Genomic DNA, 15,653 nt, shown 5'->3' with positions numbered 1-15,653 from the left:
GGGAGTAGGGGTCTTTGTGCCAGGTCACAGGGCTGGGCTGGAGGGGTCCTGAGTGAGCTTGCTGCCCCTGCCCAAGCTCAGAGGACCAGGAGGATGGGCCTCCTTGCTGCCCTCCCAGATGTGGGTCACAGCCTAGGATGCGCCTCCACAGTGCCTGACACCCACAAATGGGTGGAGCTGGTGCTGCAGTGGTGGGAGGAGCCCTTGGCCGTGCTGTGCCCGGGGCAGCGCTGGTAACAGGGCAGGAGGACCCAGCGAGCTGGGGGTGTCGTGCAAGTCTCCTCGCCCGCGCACCCACCACATCATGGGTGGAGGCAGTGCCGACTCGCCCCACCAAGTGCCATCTGGGCCACAGCAGGTGGGGGTGGCTGCCGTGGCGGGGAAATGAGGTGAGGCGCACAGGAAGTGAAGTGGGGAGCTGGGCTGCGGGCGACAAAGGCACTGTGCCTCAAGGTGCCCAAGCTGCCCGCCACCACAGACAGTGGAGCCGCACTACAGCCCGGTCTCGGTGAGTGCCACTCTGGCCTCCAGACGGCGGAGGAGCCACACCACGTCCTGGCCTCGGTGAGTGCCCACTCGCCTCCAGCCTGGTCAGGGCCCCATACTCCTTAGTGCCTTCCTAGGACAGCTGAGGGCTGGAGTCTGGGAGGACTGGGCCCTACCAGGTCAGGGCACTGGGACTGGGCCCTCTGGTGAGGAAAGCCCACTTGCTGGGCCTGGGCAGACTGGCCCCCACCTCCAGAGACTCCCCACCCCATAGCTCTGTGCGACTGGACACCTGCTCCCCCCTGCCCCCGAGCAGCTCTGCCAAGACTCCAGGAAGTGGACATCCAATGGCAGGGGCAGTGGGAGGGGAGAGGTAGCGAGCCAGGGGGAGAGGGGGAGTCCATGTTCAGAGCAGCACCTCCAGCCTGCTTGACCCCCCAGCTTCCCAGTCCCTGAGGGGGCCAGTCTTTAGTGGATGGCCAGGGGGCACCACCTGGACAGGAGCCATTCCTGGGCAGGACGTGGCTATAGGTGAGTCTGTGGCCTGTGGCTTGCCTTCCTGGGGGTGACCTGGGTCTCAGGTTCTGCCTCTGACCACAGGAGGTCCTTGGTCAGGTCCCAGCTGCCCTGCCCCTTCTCACTGGCCCCATGCTCAGCCATCACTTGGGTCATCCTTGCCAACTCAGGTCCTTGTGGGGGCCAGTCAGAACACACCTCACACCAGCACCCCCCAGGCAGAGATGGGAAGGTGGGCACCAAGGCTGTGTCCCCTCGGCCTCCGTAGGAGGGAGGGGCTACCGAGACTGGGGTTTCCTGTGTGCTGAGTCACAGCGCACGGCGGGGAGGGGACCTCCTGGCAGCATGAGACACAGAAGTGGGGCTGTCAGGTGGGTTCCCAGTCCCGCAGCCTCCAGCACCAGTCTTCAGCTTGCAGGCTCGTCCACATCTTCATAGAATGAGGCAACAGGGGTCCTCGGTCCCTCCTGCTCTCTGGGTCCTAGGGTGCCTCACACTGCTGCTCTGGCTGTGGGTGTTGTGCACAGCCTGCAACAGGTATGTCCATCCCTGCCTGGCCTGGGTGGGGCCTGGCTCAGCTCTACAGCCAGAGAGGGCGGGACTCAGGCAGGCCCAGCATGGCTCTGTACACATACTTCCTGACGGGCCTTGGACCGGAGGTTGACATCTCTGACCCGTGTCTCTGCCTCCCCGGGCTGATGACCCTCTGGCACCCAGGAAGCAGGCACGGAGGCAGCTGTCTAGGTTGCAGGGCAGTGCGATGCCAGCAGAAGTGGTGAGTGCCAGAGTGTCCCTGGGGCCAGGGTTCCCTGGGACCAGGGTGGGGCCATCTGGAGGCCGACCAGCCTTCCTTGCCCCCAGTCACTGCTAAGACGACCCCACCACTGCTCCCTCAGCAAGTCCGACACCAGGCTGCATGAACTGCACCGCAGCCGGCCCTGTAGCAGAGGTGAGCTGGTGGGAGGGCCAGGTCCTGGAGGTGGGCAGGCATCCCCAGATCCCCCAGTAACCTCTGCCCTCCCCCCACCCACAGCCCCACGGCCTGCCAGCATGGATCTCCTACGTCCACAGTACCTGGAGGCATCCAGAGGCATGACCAGGCCCCCGGCACCCTTCTCACACCAGGAGCTGCCCCTGGCTGCGCCCTCCACTGGCCTGGAGGCCACCTATTCCAACGTGGGCCTGGCAACAATCCCCAGGGCCAGGCTGGCAGTTAGCTCTGGGGTGTGGGCAGGGGCACGGCTGACCAGCAGCTATGCCAGGCCTGGGCCTGAGGCCAGACCTGTGGTAGCTGAGTATGCTTGTGTCCAGAAGCTCAGGGGAACAGATCGGGGCCCCCAAGGCCTGGGGCAGGGGAAGGTCGAGGCAACCCCAGCCACTCAGGTAACCCAGAGGATGTGAGATAGGGTGGGTGGGACTGGGCAGGTCCTTCACTGAGTGGATGGCACTGACCCTCCCTGGGCTGGCTTCCTTTCTCCAGGTGGACATCCTGTATTCCAGGGTCAACAAACCTAAAAGGAGGGACCCAGGACCTGCCACAGACCAGCCAGACCCCAAAGGTGGGGGAGCAATTTTGGCTCTGGGGAGTGACCCGGCCTATGAGGTCCTCCCTCTTGGGGGCCTGGGTATGGACAAGAGCCTCCTGGAAAATGTGTATGAGAGCATCCAGGATATGGGAGCAACTCTGGAGCCCCCCAGCTCCAGCTCCTATCAGGAAAGGACGTGTTCAGGGCACAGACACACTTCGCTTCCTGTCTAAGCCTGGGGAGGGGTCTTTATTGCCTCCCTGCCCTGAACATCCAATTACAGATGATCCTTCCTCCAGAGTGGGCTGCGAACCCTCGTTTCCCCCACAGTCTCTCCCCTACACGCAACTGACAACACAAATTCCAGACAGCAGCGCTGCCAGCCTGTGGGGTCCCCCGGATCCTGACTGCCATGTCCTCTGCAGGGCAGGGTCTCAATAAAGCCCCAGATCCCTATACCTCAGCCTGCTCTTCCTCACCCTGGGAGCCTTGGGGGTGGGGTTTGGTTCCGCTGGGCGTGCCAGGTACTTGGGCCAGGTCAGCTGGGACTGCCTCTGGTCGTGCTCAGAAGACCTAGTGGGGAGGGGGGCAAGCTTGGGGGGCGGTCGTCAGGCCGAAGGGGTCCTCGGAGCGGTGAGCTGGGCCGCACGGTGGCCGCCGCAGGGTGGGACCTGGACCCTGATCGCCAGGGAAGGCTCCGCCACAGTCCCTGGAGTTACATAAGGGACGGGGGAGACAGGCAGTCAGTCGTACGTTAAAGAATAACCTGTTCCAGGGAGGACCGCCCAAGTGACGAGCAGAGACTCCCCTGAGGAAGCCGGCCAGCCCTGGGACCCGGGCGCACGGACGCGGGGGCGGGAGCCCGGCGGGCGGGCGGTGCCAGCCGGGACCCCTCCTAGACCGGCGCGGGAGGCGGCCAGCGCGGGAGCTGCCTGCCTGGGACGGGGCGTGACTGCGGAGCGGGCCAATGGGCGCGGGGCAGGGGCGGGACCTCGGGCCGCGCGGAGGGGGCGGGGCCGGTCGGCAGCCTCCGGGCGGCGCGGAGCGGGCGGTGGCCGATCCAGGGCGGGGGTCGGCGCCCCGGCCAGCCCGGCCCGGCCCGGCCCGGGGCCGCGTCCCGAGCGTCCGCCCTAGCCGCTGCAGCCTTGGTGTCCGGCTGGCCAGCTATGGAGGCCGAGCGCCCTCCGGCGTCCGGCCCGGGCTGCGGGCGTCCCCCACTCCGCACCGCCGGCCGGGACCCCGCGACCGCGCCCGTGTCGGTACCCGCGCCGCCGCAGGTACCGGGCGTGGGGCGCCGACAAAGTTCCCGCTGCGAAGATGGCGTCGGGCTGCACGAACTTTGGGCCCCCGGGCGGGGCGGGCGGGGGCGGCGCGTCGCCGCGCGTGTCCGTGGGTCCGGCGGGGCTGGGCCGGCGCCCGGAGTGCTTCCCGCCGCGACGGCCGGGGGCGGGGCCGGGGCGGGGCCACACCGGCCGCAGCCGGTTTGGGGGCGGGCACCAGTGGGTCTGGGTGGCGGTGGCGGTGGCGGTGGCTGTGGGGGTGGGGACCCGGCCGCTCCCCGCGCTGAGCCGGCGGCATCCTCAGGGCCCTGCTGTGGAGTTCGCGCTGCCCCAGGAGCCGGAGCCGCGAGCCGCGGACCTCGGAGCCCCAGGGGCGGGGGCGGCGGGGCCCCCGACGCCGTCAGCGCACATCCCAGTGCCAGCGCATAGGTGAGACAGGGCCCGACTGCCAGGCCAATGGGGGCGTGTGCACACGTGCGCCTGTGTGCAGGGGTAGTGGATGGGCGCAGGCTGGATCCTTCTCGACCTCAATCCCGCAGGGAGGCCTCGATGGAGGGCAGGTCAGCGTCCTGAACTGGGTTTCTGTCATTGCCTCCTGGCTCCCCTGCCCTGGAGAAGTTGAGTAGAAATGACCAATGTATTAGTATGCTTTGTTCACCCCCTCCCCAAACCCCTGGGATTCAAAACGCAGATCATGGAGGGGTGCATGTCCCTGTCTGTGCAGAAGAGGCAGTGAGGCCAGTGTGAAATTGACTGTCCAGGAATCCTGGGCCCAAATGACCATCTCCCCATCCCTATCTGCAGAGAAACCCTCCCTGGTGCCTGACCCCCTGGGCTGGCTGTGGAGGCAAGGGCCTGGCCTGGCCTGGCCCCCTGGGGCCCCAGGACCCGCTTGTTCTTACAGCCCAGTCTCCCTTGGCTGCTGCTGACTGCTGGCTGCTCCCGCCCTCCCAGGCCTGGCTCTAGGCCCACAGCTGCTGTTGCACAACCCTGGTTAATGTGTGATTGGGGGGAGGGCTGGGCCTGGCCAGGCCTGGCGGCGCTGGTCGGTGGCCTCAGACCCCTGCCCAGCACCAGGGTCTGAAGAAGGCACGGTGGAACAAAGGCCAGGCTGCAGAGAAGTCAGGCTTTGGGAGGAAGACCCCAGCCCGAGCCTGTTCCTGGTGGTTCCTGGGGATTTGGGACTTGGCAACTTGAGCTGGGGGTGGGGCTGGGCATCTTGCCCAGCCGGCTCCTGGAGTGAGGGAGCCGGGTGCACACACGTGCCCAGGCCTGCACGTGTGTCGGGCCAGGGGGCGGGCCTGGAGTACTTCTTGGGCCCCACCTGCCCCCTACCCCCATCTCCTCCAGAAGCCCCCCAGGAAAAGCCCGACTGGACGAAGTCATGGCTGCCACAGCCCTCACAAGCCTGTCCACCAGCCCCCTCCTGTTGGGGGCCCCAGGTGTGACCTTCAGCACAGGTGAGCTGAGAGACCTGGCTTGGGCTGGGGGTGGTGGCGGGGCTCAGGATCCTACGAGCTGTCAAGCCCAGTGGGGCAGGCAGACTCCAGCTGGAATACCATCTTCCAAGTGCATCTCCTGAGTCCTGAAGTGGACATCAAGACATCCATTGCCCCTTCCTGCGGCCCCAGGACCTGTCTGTCTCCACCCGACAGGCCAGGCATCTCCCCACCTCAGATTCTTCTATGTTTCCTTCTCTGTGCTGGAAAGCCTTGTCCCCAGGCTGTAGCGGCCACCTTCTCCCTGCCACTGCCGCCTCAAGAGGTTCTTTGTCCTCCAAGCTCACCCAGGGACAGGTGAACAGACAGAGGCTGTGCATTCAGGAACTTGTAGCCAGCAGCATCTGCAGCATAGCCTGGGCCCCAAAGTCCTGACCCGGGAGCCTGTGTGTGTCCACAGAACCGTGCCTGGAGCCCTGGAGGGAAGCCCCGGTGCAGCCACTGGGCTGCGGCGGGGGCTGGGACCCTGCCAGTGACCAGTCCTCTCCGTCTACACCGTCGCCACCGCTGCCCCCTGAGGCAGCCCACTTCCTGTTCGGGGAGTCCACGCTGAGGAAGAGGAAGGTGAGCTGGGGTGGTCCTTGGGGCGGGGTGGATGTTGGGGGTGCCCAGCCTGACCGCCCCCTGTTGCCCAGAGCTCGCTGCAGGGGCTGTTCCAGTGCCTGTGGAAGCGCTGCGGGAAGGTGCTGAGCTCCGCGTCGGGGATGCAGAGACACATCCGCCTGGTGCACCTGGGGTGCGGCGGGGCTGGGATGGGGGAGGGGCGGGGTGCCAGGCAGGCTTCTGCTTCAACCCCACCTCCATCCCCCATTACTCCCCCCCCCCACCCCCCCCGACCTTGCAGGCGGCAGGCTGAACTGGAGCAGAGTGATGGCGAGGAGGACTTCTATTACACAGAGCTGGACAGCGGCCTGGACTCGCTGACTGATGGGTTGTCTGGCCTGACCCCAGGGTCCCCCACAGCCTCGGTGCCACCCGCCTTTCCCCGCCTGGAGCTGCTGGAGCCCCTGGCCCTGCCCAGCCTTCTGCGCCTGCCTGCCCTGCCCCCACCCTCGGTGCTGAGCACCACATCCCCCTCCCAGGTGTGCCCCAGTGACCATGCCCACCAGGTGGGTGAGGCTGCGGGCGGCTCCCAAGGAGCACGAGGCCATAGCAGTACCTCCTCTCAGGGCTGCCTGGCACCCATCCATCTGGAGCCACAGCCCACTCCTGTCAGGGCCTGTGCACCAGCCCTGCTCGCCAAACCCAGTGCCAACCCAAGGTGCGTGTGTGTAGAGGGGCCAGGGTGGGCGCCAGGCAGGGAGGGGCCCAGCCCCAATAGCACCCTGTGCATCTGTGTGTTCCCCCAGGAAGCCCCGGGGTGATGCCAAGAAGTGCCGGAAAGTGTATGGCATGGACCACCGGGACCTGTGGTGCACGGCCTGCCGCTGGAAGAAGGCCTGCCAGCGTTTCCTGGACTGAGCCTGCCCAGGGCTTCTCCGAGCTGCAGGGTCTTCTTTTTAAGAGGGGAGGTCCCCACCACTCAGAAGTGCCTCTGAAGAAACCAGCCTTTGGCCTTTTGCACTAAAGCCAAACCTCACCGCTGTCCCCTCGGCCCGGGGTGGCCGCCCCTCATTTGGCCCTGGACTTGTCAGGAGTGTGACGGAGCCACGCAGGGCGTCCTCGATGCACTTTGAGGGGTGTTGGGGGGGGTGCCCCCTGCCCGCACTTCACCTGACTGAGGGCCCAGGCGCATGTCTGTGCCGTGTTTGCTCAGGTGTCTCACGTCTGGGCTGAACCAGGCGAAGAGTAAAATTAAAGATTCGGGACTTTTTCCAAAAGCTGTGTCTGTCTCCTGGGTGGGAAGGGACATGGAATTGGGACCCTGCCACAGGCAGGGGTAGCAGATGGGCAGTGAGGAGGCCAGTAGGCAGGCCACAAAGGGCTAGGGGGCAGGCGCCCTCTGGCCACCTCTACCCAGGGCAAGGCCGAAGGAGGGGACACTGTCTGTAACACACACAAGGCGATGGCTCAAGCAGCAATTTCCCGATTTATTGAAAGTGATCGCTTTGCAAGAATATCTAACTAATCCCGTCACAGAGATGAGACCCACAGGGGTCCCAGAGCGCACCCAGCAGATAAGAAATCTCAAGACCACTAGGGAGGAGGTGCTGTTGGCATCGATGGCTCCAGGGAAACAGGCAATAGCCCTGTTGTTCCACCGACCGATTACAAAAGACCCCCCACAAATGTGAAACACATTTCCAATACAAACACAGGTTTATAGTCGTTAATATAAAGTTGATATAATATAGATTATCCCCAGAAAAAAAAAATCAACAATCTTCAAACACTGCCCTTTTTTTGTCTGTTGTTTTTGTTGACAGGTTGAAAGCATGTTGAAAAAATAAATATTTAAGAAAAGCACACACACAGCGCCCTCACTACAAGAAGTTCTAAAAAGGGCTGGGTACAAAACACAATATAGGATCTAAAAATAAAAACACCATAAAGTATGGCTTTCTTAAGAGTTGCACATGTCACAGAATGAGCGAAAATAAGATTATCTTTCATATAATATTGCAAAAAGTTCCAGTTTTTGCATTTTCTCAAGAGTTCTCTTTTCTAAAAAGGAAGATGTGCAAAGTTGGAAGCAGTAGCTGTGTCCTTTCAATCGAGGTCCCTATCCAGTCCTGGCAGTGTTGTGACTGTTCCCCAAACCCAGAGTCCAAACATACAACCCCGTCAGGATCCAGAGCTTGATACAAAATCTTGGTTCCCCGCCCCTCCCCTACCCCAAAGAACAAGCCGCCTGATGGCCCACCTTCCACGTTGGTGATGCAGACGCCGAACACAGACGCATACACGGGAAGGTACAAAAATGTGAGATGTGATCTACACGCTTTCCACTTCGTAAAAAAATATTTATTAGTTTAAACATTGCTTTGAAAAAAAAAAAAAAAAAGACCACGGTAAAAAAAAAAAATCTTCATTACATGTCTTTCCCTTCATGTTTGCCTCCATCTCTGAAATCCAGCTCACACAAGAATTAACACAGGGGCTCAGGGGTGGGAGGTGAGTATCCCAGTGAAGTATCGTTTTGAGGGAGAAAATGCCCCTGTGGCACCGAGGGCCCCAGAGGGGTCAGCCAGGGTGGTCCAGAGTGGGAGTGGGCAGGCCCTGAGAGTGGCGCAGAGGTGGCCCTGTACAAAACCCAGAGATGCTTGGTAGCAAAGGTCTGGTTTCCAAATGCATCTGATAAGAAAGTAAGTCTTGTTTACAAAAGGGGTTAGAAAGTGGGGGGAAGGTACACAATGGGGAGCCCCTCTGAATGGCTCAGGCAGGCCCCACTATGAAAGGCAGAAGGGGGCGCGGGCCCTGGAGCCCCCTCACCCTGGGCTCCTGCCCCCGCTGTCTGGCCCTTCCCTCAAGAATGCCGACAGTTGAGGATGGGAGCACAGTCCTCTTCTGAGAAAAACGTGGCTGATGGTGTTCAAAACAAAACAAAACATGAAGCTGTGACTTCTCCCCTGGGCAGGGATTCAAGGACAGCACCATCCAGGTGCCTGCAGCCAGCCCTGACTGCCTCCCGCCGCCCCCACAGCAGCCACCTGGGAGGGGTTGGTGGAATTGGCCTTTCTCCGTCTAGAAAGAGGAGAGGGAACCCGGCAGGAACACAGGGAAGCCATTTGGTGCAGGCTAAGTGGAGAGAGAAAACCCAGCCCAGCTCTCCTCCAGTCCCAGCTCAGCACCGCAGGGCCCTGACTCGGGGCCCCACAGGGGTTCCCAAGAAAGGTGGGTGCAGGGGATGGAATGCATGTGCCACGAGCCTTAAGGAAGACAGGCTGGCGCTGGACCGGCAGCCAGATGGGGACGGGCAGCGGGCAGTGTCCTCACGGCACGAGGTGGGACCCCGGCCCCTCGAGAAGGGTGGATGAGTTCGTTTACAAGACGGCGAGGCTCGGGAAGGAGCCAAAGGAAAGACAACTCTGAAGATAATGCCGAACAAAACCATTTCACGTGCCGGCCTCAGTTCCCTTAGCAACTCATGGAACTGGGGCCCAGAGCACCTGGGGAGTGGGGTGGCCCCCGCGGGCGGCGTGAGCAGCATGGGCGTCAGGGACACCCTCCGGCGTTAGCAGCAAGGAAGGCAAGCCGCCCGGGAGGGTCAGCAGGAGTGGCCTAGGCGCAGCAGGACGGCGGGGCTGAGGGGCAGGCCGGCCCGGCCCTCAGAGAAGTGCACACGGAGAAAGAGGAGGCGCCTGCAGTGGGAGCACCTGGGCCCGCCCGCCCGGCTGCCTCCGTGGGGAGATAGCACCTGGGCGCCCTGGCCGAGGTCGGCAGCTGCTGTGTGTTGAGCACCAAAGCCCAGAGGTGGGAGGGCCGCAGGCCTTTGTGGACGCCCGACCTGGATCCCACAGGCTGCCACCGCAGGCACAGCCCTCAAGCCGCCAGCAGTCCCTCTGCTGCTGACAAGGGGCGGGGGAACTCAGCCCTGGATGGCTGGGGTGGAACTCTCCTAACAGCCCCTGGACCCGGGTCTCAGGGCCACAGAGGAGGCCCTAGCCAGGGCTGACCCCTTCCTGGCCGCCAGCCTCCTGGGCTCCCCTGAGGCCCGCCACGCACCCCAGCTGGGGGAGATGCTGCGGGCTCTCTCAAGGCTCAAATCCACTCTGTGCCCCCACCCTGTGTGTGTCCCCAGCCCCGCTAGCTGGGGCGGCGGCCGCCTCAGAGCCCCAGGTTGCTGTCCACGAGGGGTGGGGGGTAGCAGGGGAAGGGGCCCGGGGCACACACAGGTGAGGGCGGCCGCAGCCCATTGCCCGCCTGGCCTAGGAGATCCAGGTGAAGTCCTTGTCTGCACCCCCACTGGGGCTGTGGGGCCCCCGCGGCGAGTCCTCATCCTCCTTGTCCCCCAGCAGCGCGTCCTCGGGGGCTAGGCCCACGTCGTCCTCATCCTCGCCCAGCTCCTCCTCGCCCTCACCGCGTGGGTCCTCGGGGTCCTCCAGGTATGGCCCGTCTCCCGAGAACAGCTCGGGGGAGCCCTCTGCGCCGCCACCATCCAGGGACCCGGCCCCGCTGCCACCTGCGCAGTCGGCACACACGCCATGGCGTCGCGAGCCGTGCTTGATGCCCACGCTGGCGGCTGACATGAACACACGGCTACATAGCTTGCACACGTACTTCTTGTCCTTGCTGTGCACCTGTGGGGGCACGGCTGTCAGTGTGGGGGGCGGTCAGTGCCGGGGGATGACGGTCAGTGTGGGAGGACAGAGGTCAGTGGGGGGTGGTGCTGGCAGTCAGTGCAGGGCTAGACGGGATGACTGGGGGCCCAGAGGGTGAGGTCTGGGTGGGGGGTGGAGACTCAGTCCACTAGGCTGCTCACACCCCTAACCCTGGCCAGGGGTCAAGGCACAAAGCCAGGACATACAGAATTGCAGGTGCCACAAAAACTTGTTTCCATTCAGAGGTGTGCTGGGCACCAGGCTGGTCATGTCCCCCAGCAGGACTGGCCCCAGGCTCAGATCTCACTGGAGGTTGTGCTGCTCCCCACACCTCCCAGCAAAAATGGCAGAGCAGTCACCTCCGCCACACCCAAGCTTTTGCCCCACAAGGGGATGGATGGGACTCCGGTGGCCCCCAGTGGCTGGGGCATGGGGGTATGGATGATGGGAGCCTCGGGACAGCAGTGACCAGGGGTGACTCGACCACCTGACTTCTGGGAAGCCATCAGGACAGCCCAGAGCTAGGCTGAATGCCCACCCACAGGGCAGGCAGGGCTGGGGGCTCGGAGGGAAACAGTGAAGCCTTTCTGAATTCTCTGACCGACAGGCCTACGGAGGGACCCGTCCATGTGCCTGGCTGAGTGCCCTGGACTTCTCAGCTAAGAGGTCCCGCAGACCACCTTGAAGATCTGCCCTACTGTGCCCTTACACTAAACCTCAACCATGAGGACCGAGGACTGCTGCCAGCCAGCCTGGGCAGGCGGGAGGCCAGACACAGCCTGAGATGGACGTCAGGAGGAACTGGGCCTCCTCACAGAATCTGATTTCAGAACAGAGCCTCAGATCATTAGATCCAGGGGCTCTTCCTGCTTCTTTTCATTTGCTACATTTTAAATCCAGGACTTATGCAACCCTCTCCCAACCAGAGAGCTAAGACTTCAGTCTGGTCACAGCAGGGTTGGGCAGTGGGGGCAGCTCCTGGGGAGTCATGGGAGCCTGTCCACCAGCACCAGATGGCCAGACACTTGTCTGAATGGATGCATGGATGGGCAAGGAAGGATGCGGGTGCTAGGGCAGTGGGCTTGGACTCACTCCCTCACTTGGCTTACTCCGTCAGGGTCATGTCTGAGATCTTGCCTTGGCCCCCCTGGATGGCCAGCCCTGTGCCAGGACGTACCTGGGCCCCTCACCACAGAGATGTGGTCCCTTTATGCCTCCTGGTGGTTTGCTCTGCTGGCCAGCCCATGCGGCCCTGAGGTCCCTTCACTCACACCACCCTACGTTCTCTCCTGCCCCCGCCCGGAGTCGCCTGACCTCCCTGTTTTCTCACCCACCCAAGGGTTCCTCACTTGCTTTTTGGTGACTCTGCCTGCCTCGTGGTTTCAAGCACGACCTTCTCTATCACTTCCTGGCCAAGCAAATACATCCACACAGCACCTGCTCCTGAGCTGCGAGCCAGGCTGTCAGACCTTCCAGGGGCCGTGGGTTCCCATGGCGACTGCAGGGCGGGAGTGGGAGGGCCACGGAAGAAGTGGCTGCGTGGTAGGAGACCCGGGTGGGGGCAGGGTCCTGGCAGGGAAGGAGGCGCCTGCAGAAGCTGGGCTGGAGTAGAGGCGGTCTCAAGGGAAACCTGAGGGGTGGGGCCGGGGCGATGTGCCCATCTGCCTTCTGCACCTGGGGCTGGGGGCAGAGCTGGTTAAGAGGGATGTGGGGGTCCCTGCTGTCCTGGTCTTGCCCACGGCAGATTGGACCCCACTTCAGGGCTTCCCTTGGCACCCTGACACCCCACATCCTCATCCTGCCTGGACAAAGCATGCCCGGGACCGACCCCTGCTCCCCACACTGACCCCATGATGACCCCACGCCGCCCTGGCGTGGCCCCGCCCCCAGAGCCGCTCACCAGCGTGTGCCGCTTCATGTGCTCGCGCCTAGTGAACTTCTTCCCGCAGATCTCGCAGGGGTAGGGCCGCTCGCCAGTGTGCGAGCGCATGTGCCGCTTGAGGATGCACTGGTGCATGGCCGAGAAGCTGCAGTAGGGGCAGCGGAACTTCTTCCTGATGACCGTGAACTCGTTCACTGAAAGACAGACAAGACAGACGACTGCCGGTCAGCCCCAAGTCCTGCCCAGCCCGCCCGCCAGGCCTGGGCCCGGGCCAGAGGGGGCTGTGTCCATGCTCTGAGAAAGTGTGCTTCTCAGATCAGCCGGTACCTCCTACATCACCCCTGAAACACACGAGTCCACACGCGCGGCATCAACAGACCCATCTCCACACGGTCCACACCTCCACATGGCCGCAACAGGGTATGGGTGCTGCCTGGTGGATGCAGCCTAGTGAGAGGCCGCCAGCCCCCGACACACAGCAAGCAGCCAGCCCCTAGCAGGCCCCAAAGCAAGCGGTCCAGGGCACGCTTTGTCCAGGCAGGATGGGGATGTGGGCTGTCAGGGTGCCCACATTTCAGGGAGTGACACTGTGGGCCCCAGGCTGGGGCCACATTCTTGGAGGCTCATGGGGGACAGTACCACTGTGTGAGGCCCACCGGGCACTAGGGCAGCTCATCCTGAGTGATGCCCCCTGTGCTGGGCAGTCACGGACACCACAGTCACCTCGCTGAGCCAAGGGAGGAACGAGGGGCACCCCGTACCCAGACCCATGGCTCCTGGGTCGGTCACCCGAGCTCACGAGGGTTGCTGGGAGGCCCTCCCAAGTGCTTGGTGGCACTTCCTCCCAGGAGGGGAGCCCAGGATGGACATCTGTCTTAGGCGTCTGGAATCAGCCCCCGGCCCTCATGCCACCCACAACACTCACCGACTGTACCCCAGCACCCACACCCAAGGGACAGAACAAGTTTCCTGACCATCAGGCCAAAGGCAGGCAGGTGGAATGAATACCAGCAGCAGGAGGACCCCTTGTCAGACCCCGCCAAACATCTGCACCCAGCAGGGCCCAGCTGTGGTCACGGCTGCCCCTGGAGGCACCAGAGGGAAGCAGACAAGAAACCAGTGGCCACAGCATGACACAGCTAGCAGGGCGAGGAGAAGCTGGGGAAACTACGGTGACTGAAGCTGGCCTCTCTCACCCAAGAGAGCCGGCCAGGCTGCTGGACATGTGACAGGATGGCTCCGTCCAGCCCAGTTTCCCCAACCCCAGGCCACCTAGCATATCACATGGATCAGGGCCCTTGCCACCCATCCATTCTGCTTCTCAGGCCCCAGCCCCAGGCAGGGTCCATAGAAATGACGCCCAGGGGATGGTGCAGTACGTCAACACTGAGTCCAGAGGCCCTGGACACGCCTATGTCTCCACAAGCATAGAGAAGTGGGTGTTCACTCTGCACCTCTGACCCTGAAACACACCAGGCAACAGGGAGCAAGACATTTTATTTTGCTTCTTAAACAAGCTGTTACTTTGCTGACAAAGGTCTGTATAGTCAAAGCTATGGTTTTTCCAGTAGTCATGTATAGATGTAAGAGACGGACCATAAAGAAGGCCGAGCACAGAAGAACTGATGCTTTCAAACTGTAGTGTTGGAGAAGACTCTTGAGAGTTCCTTGGACTGCAAGGAGACCAAACCAGTCAATCCTAAAGGAAATCAATCCTGAATATCATTAGAAGGGCTGATGCTGAAGCTGAAGCTCCAATACTTTGGCCACCTGATGCGAAGAGCCAACTCATTGGAAAAGACCCTGATGCTGGGAAAGATTGAAGGCAGGAGGAGAAGGGGACGACAGAGAATGAGATGGTTGGATGGCATTGCTGATTCAATGGACATGAGTTTGAACAAGCTCCGGAAGATGGTGAAGGACAGGGAAGCCTGGTGTGCTGCAGTTCATGGGGTTGCAAAGAGTCGGACACGACTGAGCAACTGAACAACAACAAAAATCAAGCCATAGTTTTCTCCTGAGACATCTTAAAGGGCATCTAAATAATCAAGCGGCCAGATCCTTTTATTTCCCAGAACACTGTCAATGAGACTGTCCACAGGGCCTGCCGGGAGCCTGGCTGACCTCATGGACCCGCACTCTCCCTCTGTCATCTCCCGCACCCCATGGAGTCAGACACCAGGGACACACTGCCCAGGATGACCCCTATCCACGCACAGGCCAATGGCTTCACCAGGGAAGGCCATCACAGCCCCAAGATGGGCTGTGTGGACGTCATCACAGCTCAGAATCCATGCCACCCCCAGGCCCGCCGCCTGCCCATGTCTGTACACACAGAGGGGCTCCATGTCCCCACTAAACCTGGGCATGGCCACCAGGCCTCTCTCAGCATCCAAGCCTGTCCTAAGAAGTAAGGCATTTTCTCACATCTAGAAACTTCCGACATGCGTGTGGCTGGGAGCCAGGGTGGGTGGGAAGGTGCCGGGAGGGAAGTGGGTGAGACCAGGTGGTGAGAGGCGTGAACAGTCACCATTCACTGTCCCTTCACACAGGGGGCCACAATAACATCTGTGAACTACATTTTCACAGTATGATTCTTAAATGTAAGTTCTTAAGTGTGCGGCTACATCACTATTTATTCAACAAACATGGAAGTTGTTTCCATTTTTTTTTTACCCTCACAAACAGTGCCTCAATAAGATGCCTACTAGAGAACCTTTGCCCCTGGAGAGAAATCCTGAGACGCGGCCGTGCTGGCTGTCGGGTCCTGCGTGCACCAAGGGCCAAGGCCATGGTCTCTACTGGTTCACAGGGCCAAGGCTACCCTCTGTATGTGGGACACAGACTGTGGTTACCACTGTGAGCAGGACTGCTCCCTGCAAAGCTGTAGGCCCGGGTCTCAGATGCAGGCACAGCCAGAGCATTCGGCAGCTCTTGGACCCTAGAGGAAGCAGCCCTTCCTGAGCAGGGCTCCAGCCCCCCACTGAGGGCCATTGGACAGGTGGGTCCAGGTGAGGGTCCAAGTCAGGACAGAGGGGAGGGCACCCAGCCTGGCACATCTGGACAGGCCACACCTGGCAGCTCCCAAGGAGGAAAACCTCCCCTCCATATCTCTCTTCCCATCTGAGCACCAGGCCCAGCCTAACCCAGCCTTCGATGAGGCAGTAGCAACACAGCCACCCACACCGGCCTCCGGGCTGTTCCCCCAGCACCAACCCAGTTTTTACATCGCACGGAACACAGAAAGTGTGCCACCTGCTCTG

The 15,653-nt window shown here is 62.0% G+C and overlaps 3 protein-coding genes across 8 annotated transcripts in view; 2 read left to right on the top strand and 1 right to left on the bottom strand.

Annotated features, from left to right (window-relative positions):
• Nucleotides 1-11: 11 nt before the first annotated feature.
• LIME1 (Lck interacting transmembrane adaptor 1) lies at nucleotides 12-3,662 on the top strand. 5 transcript variants are annotated; one of them, XM_043884489.1, is made up of 8 exons: nucleotides 12-564; nucleotides 928-1,017; nucleotides 1,414-1,539; nucleotides 1,720-1,777; nucleotides 1,864-1,951; nucleotides 2,036-2,385; nucleotides 2,483-2,561; nucleotides 3,304-3,662. In XM_043884489.1, exons 2-8 carry the CDS (start codon nucleotides 962-964, stop codon nucleotides 3,660-3,662), a joined length of 1,116 nt encoding a protein of 371 aa, XP_043740424.1. In that variant the 5' UTR covers nucleotides 12-564; nucleotides 928-961. The 5 variants fall into 5 exon arrangements, with proteins under 5 accessions (XP_043740424.1, XP_043740425.1, XP_043740426.1 ...); XM_043884490.1 differs by lacking the exon at nucleotides 928-1,017 and having other exon boundaries at nucleotides 13-564; XM_043884493.1 differs by lacking the exon at nucleotides 928-1,017 and having other exon boundaries at nucleotides 24-564; nucleotides 1,488-1,539.
• SLC2A4RG (SLC2A4 regulator) lies at nucleotides 3,549-7,127 on the top strand. Its single transcript, XM_043884495.1, has 8 exons — nucleotides 3,549-3,805; nucleotides 4,113-4,237; nucleotides 5,159-5,268; nucleotides 5,708-5,871; nucleotides 5,943-6,043; nucleotides 6,152-6,389; nucleotides 6,477-6,568; nucleotides 6,657-7,127. The coding sequence occupies exons 1-8, from the start codon at nucleotides 3,695-3,697 to the stop codon at nucleotides 6,766-6,768; spliced, it is 1,053 nt and encodes a 350-aa protein (XP_043740430.1). The 5' UTR covers nucleotides 3,549-3,694; the 3' UTR covers nucleotides 6,769-7,127.
• Nucleotides 7,128-7,317: 190 nt separating this feature from the next.
• Nucleotides 7,318-15,653, bottom strand: part of ZBTB46 (zinc finger and BTB domain containing 46) — a 50,891-nt gene continuing 42,555 nt past the window's right edge. For both annotated transcript variants that reach the window (XM_043884487.1, XM_043884486.1), the window contains exons 4-5: nucleotides 12,409-12,584; nucleotides 7,318-10,487 (exon numbers count right to left, since the gene is read on the bottom strand). In XM_043884487.1, the coding sequence (XP_043740422.1) occupies nucleotides 10,116-10,487; nucleotides 12,409-12,584 (548 nt within the window). In that variant the 3' untranslated portion in view covers nucleotides 7,318-10,115. The remainder of the gene's footprint in view (nucleotides 10,488-12,408; nucleotides 12,585-15,653) is intronic.

The sequence above is a fragment of the Cervus elaphus genome, chromosome 23 (genome assembly GCF_910594005.1).
Source record: "Cervus elaphus chromosome 23, mCerEla1.1, whole genome shotgun sequence".
NCBI lineage: Eukaryota > Metazoa > Chordata > Mammalia > Artiodactyla > Cervidae > Cervus > Cervus elaphus.
This window is presented reverse-complemented; position numbering and strand designations above follow the sequence as displayed.

Bases quoted from the DNA above. Each gene is read 5' to 3' on its own strand.
- SLC2A4RG (XM_043884495.1), top strand. From the start codon at position 3,695: ATGGAGGCCGAGCGCCCTCCGGCGTCCGGCCCGGGCTGCGGGCGTCCC. The intron at 4,238-5,158 runs GTGAGACAGGGC...CATCTCCTCCAG, and splicing joins ATCCCAGTGCCAGCGCATAG to AAGCCCCCCAGGAAAAGCCC. The intron at 5,269-5,707 runs GTGAGCTGAGAG...GTGTGTCCACAG, and splicing joins AGGTGTGACCTTCAGCACAG to AACCGTGCCTGGAGCCCTGG.
- LIME1 (XM_043884489.1), top strand. From the start codon at position 962: ATGGCCAGGGGGCACCACCTGGACAGGAGCCATTCCTGGGCAGGACGT. The intron at 1,778-1,863 runs GTGAGTGCCAGA...CCTTGCCCCCAG, and splicing joins GTGCGATGCCAGCAGAAGTG to TCACTGCTAAGACGACCCCA. The intron at 1,952-2,035 runs GTGAGCTGGTGG...CCCCACCCACAG, and splicing joins CAGCCGGCCCTGTAGCAGAG to CCCCACGGCCTGCCAGCATG.